The sequence below is a fragment of the Petaurus breviceps genome, unplaced genomic scaffold (assembly GCF_028583685.1).
Source record: "Petaurus breviceps papuanus isolate PSGF00001 unplaced genomic scaffold, PetGlider_PUasm1.0 174, whole genome shotgun sequence".
Taxonomy (NCBI): domain Eukaryota; kingdom Metazoa; phylum Chordata; class Mammalia; order Diprotodontia; family Petauridae; genus Petaurus; species Petaurus breviceps.
The window spans coordinates 57,289,840-57,303,438 of record NW_027185761.1 but is presented as its reverse complement, the minus strand read 5'-3'; the positions used below and the strand labels follow the sequence as shown (position 1 = coordinate 57,303,438).

The following is a 13,599-nucleotide window of genomic DNA, read 5'->3' as shown; positions in this document are numbered from 1 at the left end:
TCTCGGAGAACTTTGGAGTTCCATTTTGAGGAACTTTTGGGCCTTTTGCAGCCCACGCAGAACCCAGGGTTTCGGTATTTTTTTAAGCCAAATCCAGAACTTGGCTGGGTTAGGTCATAATAAATTGCACTCCAACTTCCTGTTTATATAAGGCTAGGCTTGTTTTGAATAGCTAGGATAGCCCAGCCCTATTTCTGTGATTTATATGCAAATGACTCATTAATCCAATTTCTTTAAAAGGGATATTGTAATGTACTTGTGAGAACATGTGCCAAGCATCTTTGAACTTCTGTCAAGTAGAGAGTGGGGAACATTTCCCCATTAGGGGATCTAGGGGAGAATGGAAGCCACTGCAGTCAGCTATGATATAATGGAAAACTTTGAATTAGGACTCAGAGGACCCACCACTCACCAACTGTGCACAAATCATTCCACTTATCAGTTTTGTTATCCGTAAAATAGAAGGGATGGGTTACTAGGTCTCTAAGGACCCTCTATGCCTCTACATCTATAACCCTGTCTGTGGGACCTTGGGTCCCTTCCATTCTCTGATCTGAACTGTTTACTCATCTGTAAAATGGGGGGGGGGGGGAGGACGGGGATTAGACAAGATGTCTAAGAGCCCTTTGGGCTCAAAGTATCTGATGCTGTGAGACAGTGAACATATTGACATCTCCAACCCAGCAGCCCCTGAGGACTGATCTGTGGCATAGGAGAGAGGACGCCTGTGAAAGCTGAGCATGCTGGCAGGTTCTCTGGAAGGTAGAACTTGACTTTGGGCCAAAAAGGCGAATTTACTATTCTCAGCCCTTCCTTCCTCCTCCTGAGAATCCCAGAATCATAGAATGAATGCTCTTGCTGTAACCCATCTAGTTTCATTTTACAAATATGGAAACTGAGTCCTTGAGAAGCTAGGTGACTTGCCCAAGACCACACAGCTAGTGAGTCATCCAGTCAAGAGGAAGGAGACCTCTGTCTCTTGACTCTTCATCCAGTGGGCTTTTTATACCTTTCCTTCTTTTGTTTTTCTCTTTCCTGTCTCTTATCTGTTTCCTTGTTTTCAATTTTGTGATTTTAACCTTTGCATATTCATCCTGTCTGGTGCCAAAAGGTCTTTCCTGGAGACATACGTGTCCAAGGGAACGTGAGTAGATGTGGCCAGATGCTTTAGCGGGCTGGGTTTCTGATCCTGTCCTCCTTCCCTGTTTCGGTTCTCTTTTGCCTTTGCATGAAAGGGGGTCCGAGGATATCTATATTTCTTACCCATTCAGCATTTTCATCAAGGTGGGACAAATGGTGTTTCGGGAGTCCTTGATTTCCATCAGGAGGATGATGTCACAGCGTTTGATGATCTGTGATAAAGACAAACCGGACATCGGGGGAGGACATTTGGCATTTCTTAGAGAGCTCATGGCAGCCCCAGGGAAATCAAGCCCCCTCAGCAGGGACAGCAAATAAAGAGGTGGGGACACCCATGGGACAGCCCCTGACAAGTCTGAAATACTGTGATTCTAGGAATGCAATGGAGACAGGACCCCTGGACCTCGAGAGCTCCCTACGGAAGAGACTCTTACCCAAGCAGGTGGTCACCTCCTCTGAATGGCTAGTCTTAAAGAGCTGCTTAGAGGGAGGGCCAGCCCAAACCAGATTCAAGTGTAATTGGGAAATGATTAACAAAATAAATACAAATATAACAAAACAAAATAAAATTGCATTTTAAACCTAGTCAATGTTCACCCTCCTCCCCAGGGATCCTTGGGTACAGTTGAGTGTTTCTGAATTTCAGCCTAGGGTAAATTTGCCCTCGGGAATTTCGAGGTGTGTACTGACCAATCAGTGTTCTTGGCCTCAGCAAGTTTCTGCTTGTGTAATACCTAGCCTTTGGCCAAGGGGCATCCCTTTAAAAGCCAACACATTGTCCGTGCAGACTCACTGTTCGATTTGGGCCTGACCCTGGACAGCTCCTCGGAAAAATAACATCCGCTTCCAAATGTTACTCTCGGGGGTCTCTTATCTCACTCCTTTTGGCACAACACATTGGCTTAGATCACTATGAGATTAAGGCCCAAGGATGTGTCAGAAGCTGGACTTGAACCCAGGCCCTTCTGATTCTGAGGTCAGCTCTCTATTTACTGTGTCACATTGCCTTAAGGTAGCATTGAATGTTCCTGACCAAAGAAGTGACAAGTACTTAGCAACATTTTTGAAAAAGCTAATCTGACAGGATACTAAGGACCTGGTTTCAGTCCCATGCTCCTCTGCTCTTGTCTAACCTTGGCTAAACCTTTTCACCTACAAAATGAGGGGACTCGACTCCGTGGTCTCTACAATCTGGTGCGGCCCCAAATCATTATCTCGTGATGCTCGTCTGGATACAAGAAGAGGCAACATCAAGGAAACAAAGCACCTTCTTTGTCCTGCTGAAGGTCAGAACATCAGACCCTAAACACGTCCATCTGTCCTTCTGCTTCTCATGGCAATCACATCACATACCATTGCCTCTTCTTTCTGGGAGTTTTTATACAGAGAGCTCCCCTATCCCAAAGAAATCCCAGGTCTGGAGGGCATGGCTGCAGCTCTCACACACCTTTTAGGTCCTTCAGACAAAATGACCCGTTTCCCAATCAGTACAATGTAAATACCGATGCGTGTATTCAACCATACATTTCCTTTGTCAGTATTTCATGTCACCCATTTCAGGTTTTCTGATAGTAATAGATGTTTACATGGTGGTTTACAATTTGTAAAGCATTGCAATACCAGCACACACATATAAACACACAATGTACCATATGTACATGCATGCAAACACATGTGTAAATATATAAATGTGTACATATTATATATGCATATATTAACATATGCTTTGTCCCAGAAGCCTGTGTGTATATGTGCATTTGTGTATACATGTATATGTTATGTGCACAGTATCCTAAAAGTATTAGTGAAATTTTAAGTTTTAATACTTTAATAATTTTTTAATGGGCAGCTAAGTGGCACAGTGAATAGTGTGTGGCTTGGAGTCAGGAAGACTCAACTTCATGAGTTCAAATCCAGCCTCAGACACTTATCAGCTGTGTGACCCTGGGCAAGTCACTTCACCCTGTTTGCCTCAGTTTCCTCATCTATAAAATGAGCCAGAGAAGAAAATGGCAAACCACTCCAGTATTCTTGCCAAGGAAGCTTCAAATAGGGTCACCAAGAGTTGGACACAACTGAAACGACTAAACAAGCTTTGGATTGTCCTAAGATGTTGGAGTCTTTCAATGCCGTGGGGAGAGGGGAGGTAGATACTAAAGGTTTACTGCCCCCCATTTTTGAGACGAACAATCTGAGACTGAAGAGACATCAGTTTCCTTGTCCATGGTCCCACACCTCGCAGTATGAAAGGATGGCTTCTGCTCCCAGGCTTCCAAACTCCAAGTCTGCATCCTGCCCACTATGTCCAATTGTCTCCCTGCTTATAAAAGGATTTCTTTACTCTTTGTAAAAAGCATTCCTGATTACCAAATGTCATTCTACATGAATTATATCTTTGCTGGGTCTGTCTCCTGTTTGCCTCTGGAAAAAAAAAATTCATTTTAAAACTAACAACAGTAAAATCTCACCCCTCCCTCGGATGTCAGTCGCCAATGACTGTGAGCTGGGATGTGCTGTCCTTGACTCATGTTCTGGGGCTTATCCACTAGGGAACTGCCTGTGGTTCACATTCTTCCTGTGGATGCAACCCATGACCTTGACCTTGTTTGCCCCAAGCTAAATTCACTCCTTGTAATGCTTCTCCCTTTTCCTGTTAGATTCTTCCTCTCTTTCCTGACTTTGGAAGATGGGAATAGGGCATCGACCAATGGGAAAATTAAGAAAGTCTGCCTGTAGGAAGCAACTTTGGATCTGAGACTTGAAGCTGGTTTGGGGAATAGAGTATTGGACTAGGACTCAGGGAGATCTTACTTCAAATACTGCTTCGGACACAAGTCACTTTACCCTTGCCTGCCTCAGTTTCCCCATCTGTAAAATGGAGATAAAAATACCACCCATCTCCTAGGGTTGTGAAATAATGTATATAAAACACCTTACAAATCTTAAAATGCTGTACAAATACTTGTCATTCTCATCATGAATGATGGGTTCCAAGAGGCAAAGGTGAGGGGGGCTGCTTGGAAGATCATGGATGATCAGATGATATGATTTTTTTTTGTATTTTTGGAGGGGGAAGGCAGAATAATTGGGGTTAAGTGATTTGCCTAAGGTCATATGGCTAGTAAGTGTTAAGTGTCTGAGGCCACATTTGAATTCAGGTCCTCCTGACTCCAGGGCAGTGCTCTATTCACTTTGCCACCTAGCTGCCCTTTGTTGTTTTGTTTTTGGGTGATCTGATTTGACCCCATCCATAAGACCCCAACTGCCTCCAGCATCAGAACCCCAGCAAGGAAATTTGGGGACATATTTCTGTCCTAGTCAGGTTCTAATAATTCTAAGGAGCAGTTACCTGCCAGAATCCTCATAGCCTGTTGTTTCCAGACAGCAAAGAGACCTTCCATGGCTCCCCATTGTCTATAGGCTAAAAGACAAACTCTAAACTCTACCCTCTTTGCCCCCTTCCCAGGGCATTAATGGTCCTCTATGGCCTGGCTCTCACTTCTATTTCTTGCTGCTCTCTCTTATTGTTCCCTCAGCTTGACATACCACATGTTGTGTGTGCCCCCTCCCATGCCATGATTGGCCTCTTTCCTCTTTTCCGCTCCCCCACCATTGTCTTCCTTCAGGGCTCAGCTCTAGGGGCCCCTCCTGCCAGGAAGCCTTCTCTGATCCCCACCCTCAGCCCCCAATATTGGTGCTCTCTCCCTCTTGAATTTTCCTTGTACTTGACTCTTCTGTGTTCGTGTTATATTCCTCCCCTCCCCCAATGTCTGCAAGTAAAAAGTAAGTTCCTTGAGGGTAGGGTCTATTTCATTTGGTCTTTACATCTCCTGCACCTAGTACAGTGCCTAGCACATAATAGTATTTGCGTAGAATAGCCAGTATGGTACAAGATATCCCTTAGACCCAGAGTCTCAGAAATTTAGGGTTTAATTTAAACCATAAAATCACAAAATGATCGAGGTGGAGGGCTCCTTGAGAGATCATCTAGGCAAGCCCTTTCATTTTACAGGGGAGGAGAGATGTTGAGTCAGTTGCCCAAGGCCACACAGGTTTGACCTTGTGATCCTTACACCCTGCGGTCTTTCAGCCTTACCAAGGTCACAGAGATAGTGGGCATCAGGAAGAGGGGCAACACCCAGGTCTCCAGAATCTCCATTTATCTCTCTTTCCATCATCCCATGCTGTTTCAGACACGTTACACAAGCAAAATCAAGCAGTCAACAGGCTTAGGGGGCAAAAACCATGAGTCATCAGTAAACACATTAGGCATAGTTTGATTTCTAGCCAAGGGGCAACATGTGAATCACAGCTCTCAGGGGAGTATTGTGCGACAGGTCTGCTTCCTGAGCAGGGACATCCCAAGGCTCCTCCCTCCATGGCAATCCTTGGGACACAAAAATGCTATTTCTTTAAAACAAAATCTACCTAATGACCACAACAATGCAAAGGGAAAGAACAAGGAAAAACCTCAAACTGTTGTGTAATGTCATTATCCTGAAAGAGTTGAGAAAATACACCTCCCTCCCTTTACAGAGGCGAGGGACTATGGGGATGGAATGTTGAGTGCATCATCGTTCTTATCAGACATGTTGGTTAGTTTTGCTGAACTTTTTGTCAATTCTTTTTTTTTTCTCTTTGTTACAAGGGATGACTTACTGAGTGGTGAGGGAGGGGAAATATATTCAGAAATTAAGGTGACATTGAAAAGATATCAATAAAATTTAAAAATGTAAACAACAACAAAAACCGCAGCCTGACCCACAGCAACCTTATAGTGCTGAATAAGTAAGTGGGGGTAATGTACATATTATCTTGGGTAAGTTATTCAACACTTCTTATTTCCTCTGAAATGAGGTTGGACTCCCGAACTCTAAGGGCCCTGCTGGCTATAAATCCTCTTCCTATCTAAAATGCTCCCTTAACCACCACTGAATTAATCATCAGGAACTTTGAATTTTGGAATAGGAAAATATTTTCCTTGTATAGAGTGCCTCCCTTCCTACCCCTATCAAGATTGTGCCTCTCAGGCCATAACAAATATCAACTGGGTAAATAACAGACCAGATCCTGCCCCCAAATCCAACATTAAATAGGTCCAAACTCTTGGAGAAGATGATCTCAGTCACTGTCACTGCTTAGTTGAATTTGCTGGCGCATTTAAAAAAAAAAGCAGAATTTGATGAAGAACATACGCGCTAATTACATCCAAACAGGAGGGAAACTGACTAGAAAGGAACGGGTGAGCAAAGGGTTTTCATGGGAGCTGGAGGGAGAGCCTGGAAAAGGGATTGGATGGAACTAATTTAAAGGTAAATAGTTACTAATCAGTTCAGTTGAGTTGTTTTTGGGATTGTGCTTTTAATCACTGGATCTCATATTTGGAAGAGACACCACTGGTCCCCTCTAAAAGTCCCAAGGGACATTGCAGCCTTTGCTCAAAGACATCCAGTGTGGACAAACCCACTGTTCCTTAGGCGGCCCACCCCACATTGGGGGCAGCCAATGTGGCAGAAGTTTTCACTGTCATCAAGTCTGAAAATACATTTCCACCCATCTTTGCTCCTTAATCTTCCCTTGGGGACCAAAGAGAACAAGATATCCCTCTTCCAATGATGATCCAATCTATGATTTCCTTGGTATAGGGAATTCTTAATGAGGATACTCTTTGAAACAATGCAGGTTGGCACCTTCTCTGCAATCTAAAGATGGGCACCAAGAAGCTAACTGACCTAGGTTCACATAGCCAGTATGGGTCAGGGGCAGAGCCCAAATCATCCATACTATAAGGCCAGCTCTCTCTGAGGCTGTCCCCCTAAGCATTTTAAGGCCATTTTTCAGATGAGGAAACTGAGACTCAGAGATATTAATCAGTTCATCCAAGGTGACCAAAAGGCCTTGTACAATCAGACCCAAGGTCATAGGATCATTGTTCTGGAGTTGGAAGGGACTTTAAGAGACCAACTATGCCAAGCCCTTCATTTTGCAACTAAGGAAACTCCTTTGAACAATTTGCCCAGGGTTACATAGCATATAAATGTTGGCAGCAGGATTCAAACTCCAGGCACTGCCTGCCTCCAGTTCCAGCATGCTTCTCAACTACTGAAATGCTGCCCCTCCTGGGGCCAGCTTCATGAAAGGGAAGGCTCGGTTGGGGCAGTTCGACTGGAAACTCTGCCCTAACATTCCTCTGCAACCCAGAGCTTGGATCTGGAGCAGAGAGCCTCCCTGGAGTGCAGCCAGGCTATTATTTAAGTCAGAGGTGTCAGGCTCCTTACCTTTACTATAACATCCATAGCTTTGGAATTCTCCCTCTTTGCCTCCCCAAAGGACCTCACATTGAAGGAGCAGATTCTCAAGGTCTGGATGCTGTCCAGGGAGAGAAGCAGCAGCAGGAGCAGAGCCAGCATCCTTGGCATCCCGGTGGCCTTCTCGTGCTAAGAGCAGGGTGCAGTTGGGTAAGTTAGTGGTGCACCAAGGAATGCCCGACTCCGGCGCAGCCTGCTGGCTTTTATATGGCACAGATAGCAGGGATGACTGGCTTCCTTCCTTCTGCAAACTTTCACTTCTCTGAGGAACTGAAGGTCACAGGCTTCTTGCCCAGAGGGAATCTTCTGCCTTTTAACCAAGACTAATTGCAGGGCTAGCTTGTCATGGGCATTATTTGTTTTCCACATTAGGAAATCCGTTTAGTATATTACTCCTTATCCTTCCCCATCCTGGGGGAAGAGATGACAAATGGTTAGTGTGAGTACCAGAGGTCCCCAGCTGGCCTTAATCTGCTCTGCTACCAGCCACAGCTCCACCTCACAGCTCCAAATGCCACGGTTCCCCTCCTTTTACAGACCTTTGGTGTTCCCAAGATCATCAGAAAGTCTTTTTTTGGGGGGAATGTCACCTGGAACCCTCCTGGGGGTAGCCATCAGAGAATACATGGCATCTTAGCACTGACATCAAAGGTTTATTGTGGGAAAGCCTAGTGCCTGGGGATAGCATACCAGTCAGTGGTAAGCATTTATTAAGCACCTACTATGTGCCAGGCTAGATGGTGAAGTGATAGAGCACTGGGCCTAAAGTCAGGAAGACTCATTTTTCTTTTTTCTTTTTTGGAGGGGGGAAGGCAGGGCAATTGGGATTAAGTGACTTGCCCAAAGTCACATGGCTAGTAAGTGTTAAGTGTCAGAGGCCAGATTTGAACTCAGGTCCTCCTGACTCCAGGGTCAGTGCTCTATTCACTGCACCACCTAGCTGCCCCAAGACTCATTTTTCAGAATTCAAATCCTGCCTCAGACACATCCTAGCAGTGTGACCCTGGGTAAGTCACTTAACCTTGTTTGTCTCAGCTTCCTTGTCTGTAAAAGAGCTGGGGAAGGAAATGGCAAACCACTCAAGTATTACTTCCAAGAAAACCCCAAATAGGATCACAAAGAGATGGACATGACTGAAAAATGACTGAAAAGAAATGTGCCAGTTATTGTTACTTGTCCCAATGACATCAAGAGGGTGATGTCTCGACTTGCCAGTGAATTGAATTTAAGCGAGCTATGTAAAACCATCAGCCCCACTCTTTCCTCCAGAGGATGAAAAGAAAGGCCAAAGACAGTCTCCTTTTAAGGACTTCACAGTCTAATGGGGCACAACATGTACAGACAAGTTGTAGGCAGGATAAAGTGGAGATAACTAAGAAAGGAAGGAATTAGCACAAGAGGGATTAGGAAAGGCTTTCTGTAGAAGGTGGGACTTTGGCTGGAACTCGAAGGAAGCCAGAGAAGCCAGGAGTCAGAGAGGAGGGAGAGAATTCAGGCATGGGGCTCAACCAGTGAAAATGTATGGAGTCAAGAGGAGGGTCTTGTGTGAGGAACAGCCAGAGACCAGTGTCACTGGACCACAGACTATATGGGAAGACTAGGGGGAAAGAAGACTGGAAGTGTAGGGGGTGGTCAGTGGTAAAAGGCTTTGAATGCTAAATAGAGCATTTTACATTTGGTATTGGGGGTGATAGAGAGCCAAAGGAGTTTATTGACTTGGCAGTGGGGTGACATGGTTACCTGTGCTTTAGGAAAGTCACTTTGCTAACTGAGTGGTGGTTGGACTGGAGTTGGGAGAGACTTGTGACAGATAGACTAACCAGCAGACTATGGCAATGGTCCGTATGTTAGATGATGAGCACCTGTACCAAGATGGTGGCAGCATAAGAGGGGAGGAATGGCCATATATATATATATATGTAAGATATTAGCAAAATAACATTGACAGACCTTGGAAACAGACTGAATAGGGTGGGGATGAGGGGTGGGGGCAGAGTGAGGACCAAGGATGATCCCTAGGTTGTGGGGGGAATTGGAAGAACTGGGAGGATGGTAGTATCCTGGGCAGAAATAGAGAAGTTAGGAAGGAGGGAGGACTCAGGGAGAAAAGATGATGGACTCAGTTTTGGATATATTGGATCTGAGATATCTGTGGAACATAACATAGCAAGCAGGAATGGTGGAAATCACCAGCAGGCCAGTTTGGCTGGAATCGCCTTTGTGAAGGGGCTTATGATGAATTAGTCAGGAAAGGTAGTTGGAGGGTTTTAAATGCCAGCTTGAGTTTGTCATTTGATCCTAGAGGCAAAAGGGAACCAAAGAAGATTTTTGAGCTGCGGAGTAACAGAGTTAGAGATGTGATTAGGAATGCTTCGTTGGCAGTTGTGTCTAGGAATGTATTGGAGAGGAGAGACTGGAAACGTGTCGGTCTGTTAAGAAGCTACTGAAATAGTCAGGTAAGCAGTGATGAGGGCCAGGTGGTGCCTATGTGAGCAGAGAAGGGAATGGATGGGGGAAAAAAAGCAAAAAGGAATACAGCAAAATCTCACAAATTCACTCAGATTGAGGATAACCCCAGGTTGGAATTTGGGAGCAGTCAGAATCCTACGGAATTTTATAAACAGAAAATAGTTTTATCTGTAAAGATGTGGGGGTCTTTGAAGTCTGTGTCAGCCTCATCTGCCTAGGAAGGGGCCAGAAATGTGGCTGAGGGTTAGTTAGGTCTTCCTCAGCGTGTCTACTAAACTCCCATTCCCTTAGTTTGCTCTTGTACCTTCTCTTTGTCCATTCACCTTTGTGGGCTAACAAAAGAGACTTAGGGTTTACAAAAGGGAAAGTTGAACACCCAGAAATGTTGAGTAGCTATTAGGCAAATCACCCTTACCTGGTTTTTAGCCTAGCCATCATCAGAGATAAATATTTGGGAAGCATGTTGACCAATCATCATAGGGTCAGTCTTCTGACTAAGGGCCTCAAGTCCCTCACTGGGAAGAGGAGTCCAGAGACAAGATTAAACCTAAATGTTTTCGCTACTTGTGATAACCTTGTACTCTGACCTAAAGAGCTCAACAGCTGGGACTGTGAATCCCTTACTGGAGAGATAAAAGGCTTAACCAACCAAGGCTCAGAAGGGGGAGGTTTTTTTTTGCTGGTCCTGGACAAAGTCTCTTTCTTCCTTTTCTGAAATTCCTGGGGAAAATCTCTACCTAGGTTTTAAGCTTTAAAAGATCATGGCAGTACTCTATCCAAGGATTTCAGCTGAGCCAGAATCTGAGGGCAGTAGAGACAAGAACAGAGCTGTATCCAGAAGAGACCATTTGAATGTCACAGGGGGCAGTTCTATGACATCACAAAAAGAACTGAGGACCCTTCAGCTTTGAGTTATGCATATGTCTCTATGTCTTCCTTAAACGTGCACCCTGGCCGCATGCATAGTCTGTTGGTGTTCTCCATAATGTGTTCTCTCTGTATGTCCACTTTCGCCAATGATGTTATGTATATTTGTGGGAGACGGTTTCCAGGTTTATGGTTTCTGTTGCTACTTTTGTTTCTGTGCCAATTCATTAAATGCATTTTCTTTGAACTGTATAATTGTTGCCTTCTGGTTAATTATTAAGAGTAACCCATTGGTGGGGACTTGTGAACTACAGTCTTAGAGGATGTAAGTACACAGACTACATCTTAAACTATATACATTGTTTAAGTGCATCTTAAAACTAGAGTAGCTATCTGCTGGGGAACCTGCCCTACAAGTTGTAAGCTACCCCAAATTGCTACATTTTGTATACATTTGAATATATTGTATCAACAATGTAGTGTCAAGCTAGGGTATGTATATGCCATGGCTAGGGCTGTCTATCAGACCAACTTTATAATCATACACGGAATTTAAGGGTTGGAAGAGACCTCCTTGGCCATCTAGTCCAATCCCTCCATAAAGAATCCCCACTAGAGCACATCTGACAATGGGCATCGAGCCACCACTTCTCTCGGCAAGTCATTCCATTTTTGGACAGCTCTAGGTAGTAGGAAGTTTTTCTTTACATCGAGTCTAAATGTACCTCTTTGAATTTTCTACTCCTTATTTCTAGTTTTCTCCTCTGGGTCCAAACAAAACAAGTATGATCCTTCCTCCGTGTGACAAGCCTTCAAGTGCTTGAAGACAGCTGGATCTTCTCGTCTCCGGGCTGAACATGCCCCACTGTCTCCAAACAATCTTCCCGTGACATGGACTCAAGACCCTTCACCACGCTGATGGACTTCCTCTGGACTCTCTGAGCCAGTTTCTCAATGTTTTTCTTAAAATGTGGCCCCCTGAGCTGAGCCAGGAATCAGTCCCTTAATTATATACAATTGGATGCTGCTGAAGGCTTTGACAAGAATTTTTTAAGTAGGCCAAATGTCATCTCATGAAACTTGTTTAAACCAGATATTTGAGTAGGGAGGAGGCAGTTTGGTACAGTGGAGAGAGCACTGGGTTTGGACCAGGATAACATGGGTCCGAGCCCTGCCACTTATCACGGGTAAGACAGTGGGCATCACTCTGGACCTCAGTTTCCTCATCTATACAATGAGGGGGTGGGACTAGATGGCCTCTAAGGTCCCTTCCAGGCTATCGTCCTATTAAATCTTTTCACAGAATCACAAAATCTCCAAATTGAAAAGAACCTCAAAGGATGTCTCATCAAACATGTCTCTTAGTGGATATCTCCCACTCGTGGCTATCCAGACTCTGCCTGTGGATCTCCAGAGTGGGGGGAATCCGTTATTTCCTGAGGCAGCCCATTTCACTTTTGGATAGCTCTGTGAATGGATTCCCTTCTGTTGTGTGCAGTTCACCTTCTGAGGCTAACCAGTTAGTTGGTACGGTGGGTGGAGCTCTAGGTCTGAAGCCAAGAAGACCCGAGTTCAAATCCAGCCTCAGGCACTTGGTACTTGTGTAACCCTGAACAAGTCACTTAGCTTCTGTTTGCCTCAGTTTCCTCATATGTATGGGGATAATAATAGCGCTTGCCTTCCAGAATTGTGAGGATCAGATGAAATTAATAATTTTACAACACTTAGCACAATGCCTGGCATGTGTTAGTCAAAAAAATAACTAAGAAAGCCTTTCAGATATTAAACAATAATAATGTCATTCCTGCCTCTCTTCCCTTTTGGCCAAATTTGCTTTTTTCTTCCCCTCCAGGGCTAAATATCTCTAATTTCTTCAACTGATGCCCACTTAGTAGTCCCCAGGCTTCTCATCCCCTTGACCACCCTTCTCTGGATTCACTCAATTTTGCCCCCTTCTTTCTAGAATGAGGTGCGCAGGACTTCATATGAGAGTCCTGATGGGGGCTGCCTGGAGGAGCTGGCAGGACTGCTCTCTCTCTCCCTCTGGACACTATCTCTCTACTAATGAATCCAAGACCACATCAGCCTTTTCAGCTGCCATCCCATATTTTGGGACTCATGTTGAGGTGGTGGCCCACCAAGAACTTCTCCATCTTTTCTCTCATAAACTGTTGTCGAAACACATTTTCTCCAACCATTACTTGTGCTACAGATTGGGTTTTTTTTTAACCCATATAGGATTTTAGATTCCTCCCTAACAGATTCCTATTATTAGAATCAACTGATCATTTTAACATGTTGAGATCTTTTGGGGCCCCACCTCTGTTACCTATCCTTGTTAGGTCTGGGTCATCCAAAAATTGGACATATGCATGCCTTCCTCTGAGAGACTGACAACATCATTGAATAGCACAAGGACAAGAATGGAGTCTGGGGCAACCTCCGTCTAAGACTGCATTCACCTGTGAATCACTGCTGTTCATTCTGCTCCTTTAGCCAGTTCTGTCTCTATATAATTGCACCAATGTCTAGACCACATTTCTCCAGTTTTAAGGATACTATGTCAGGTTTTATTAAGTGTGTTTTTTTTAAATGGCATAATTTTGTTTATGGCACTTGCCAGCCTAGTAACCTGGGCAAAAAAGGAAACAAGGTTTGTTTGGCATGGCCTACTCCTGGTGAAACTATGTCAGTTTGTAGGGGCCGCTGCTTCCCTTTCTAAATGCTCTCAAAGCATCTCCTTAATGATAGGTGCTGGAATTTTGCCAAGTCAAAGTTAAGCTCATTAACCTATAATTAAAAAAAATTCTCTCCT

At 44.4% G+C, this 13,599-nt stretch overlaps 1 protein-coding gene and 1 long non-coding RNA gene across 2 annotated transcripts in view; one reads left to right on the top strand and one right to left on the bottom strand.

The window, feature by feature from the left end:
- Positions 1-7,559, bottom strand: part of DNASE1L3 (deoxyribonuclease 1L3) — a 23,451-nt gene extending 15,892 nt beyond the window's left edge. Inside the window, exons 1-2 of the mRNA XM_069084253.1 lie at positions 7,419-7,559; positions 1,264-1,352 (exon numbers count right to left, since the gene is read on the bottom strand). Coding sequence (XP_068940354.1) covers positions 1,264-1,352; positions 7,419-7,559 — 230 coding nt within the window. The remainder of the gene's footprint in view (positions 1-1,263; positions 1,353-7,418) is intronic.
- LOC138158176 (uncharacterized) lies at positions 7,193-13,599 on the top strand. Its single transcript, XR_011167577.1, has 3 exons — positions 7,193-7,598; positions 11,540-13,351; positions 13,478-13,599. It is a non-coding gene; the product is annotated as an uncharacterized lncRNA (long non-coding RNA).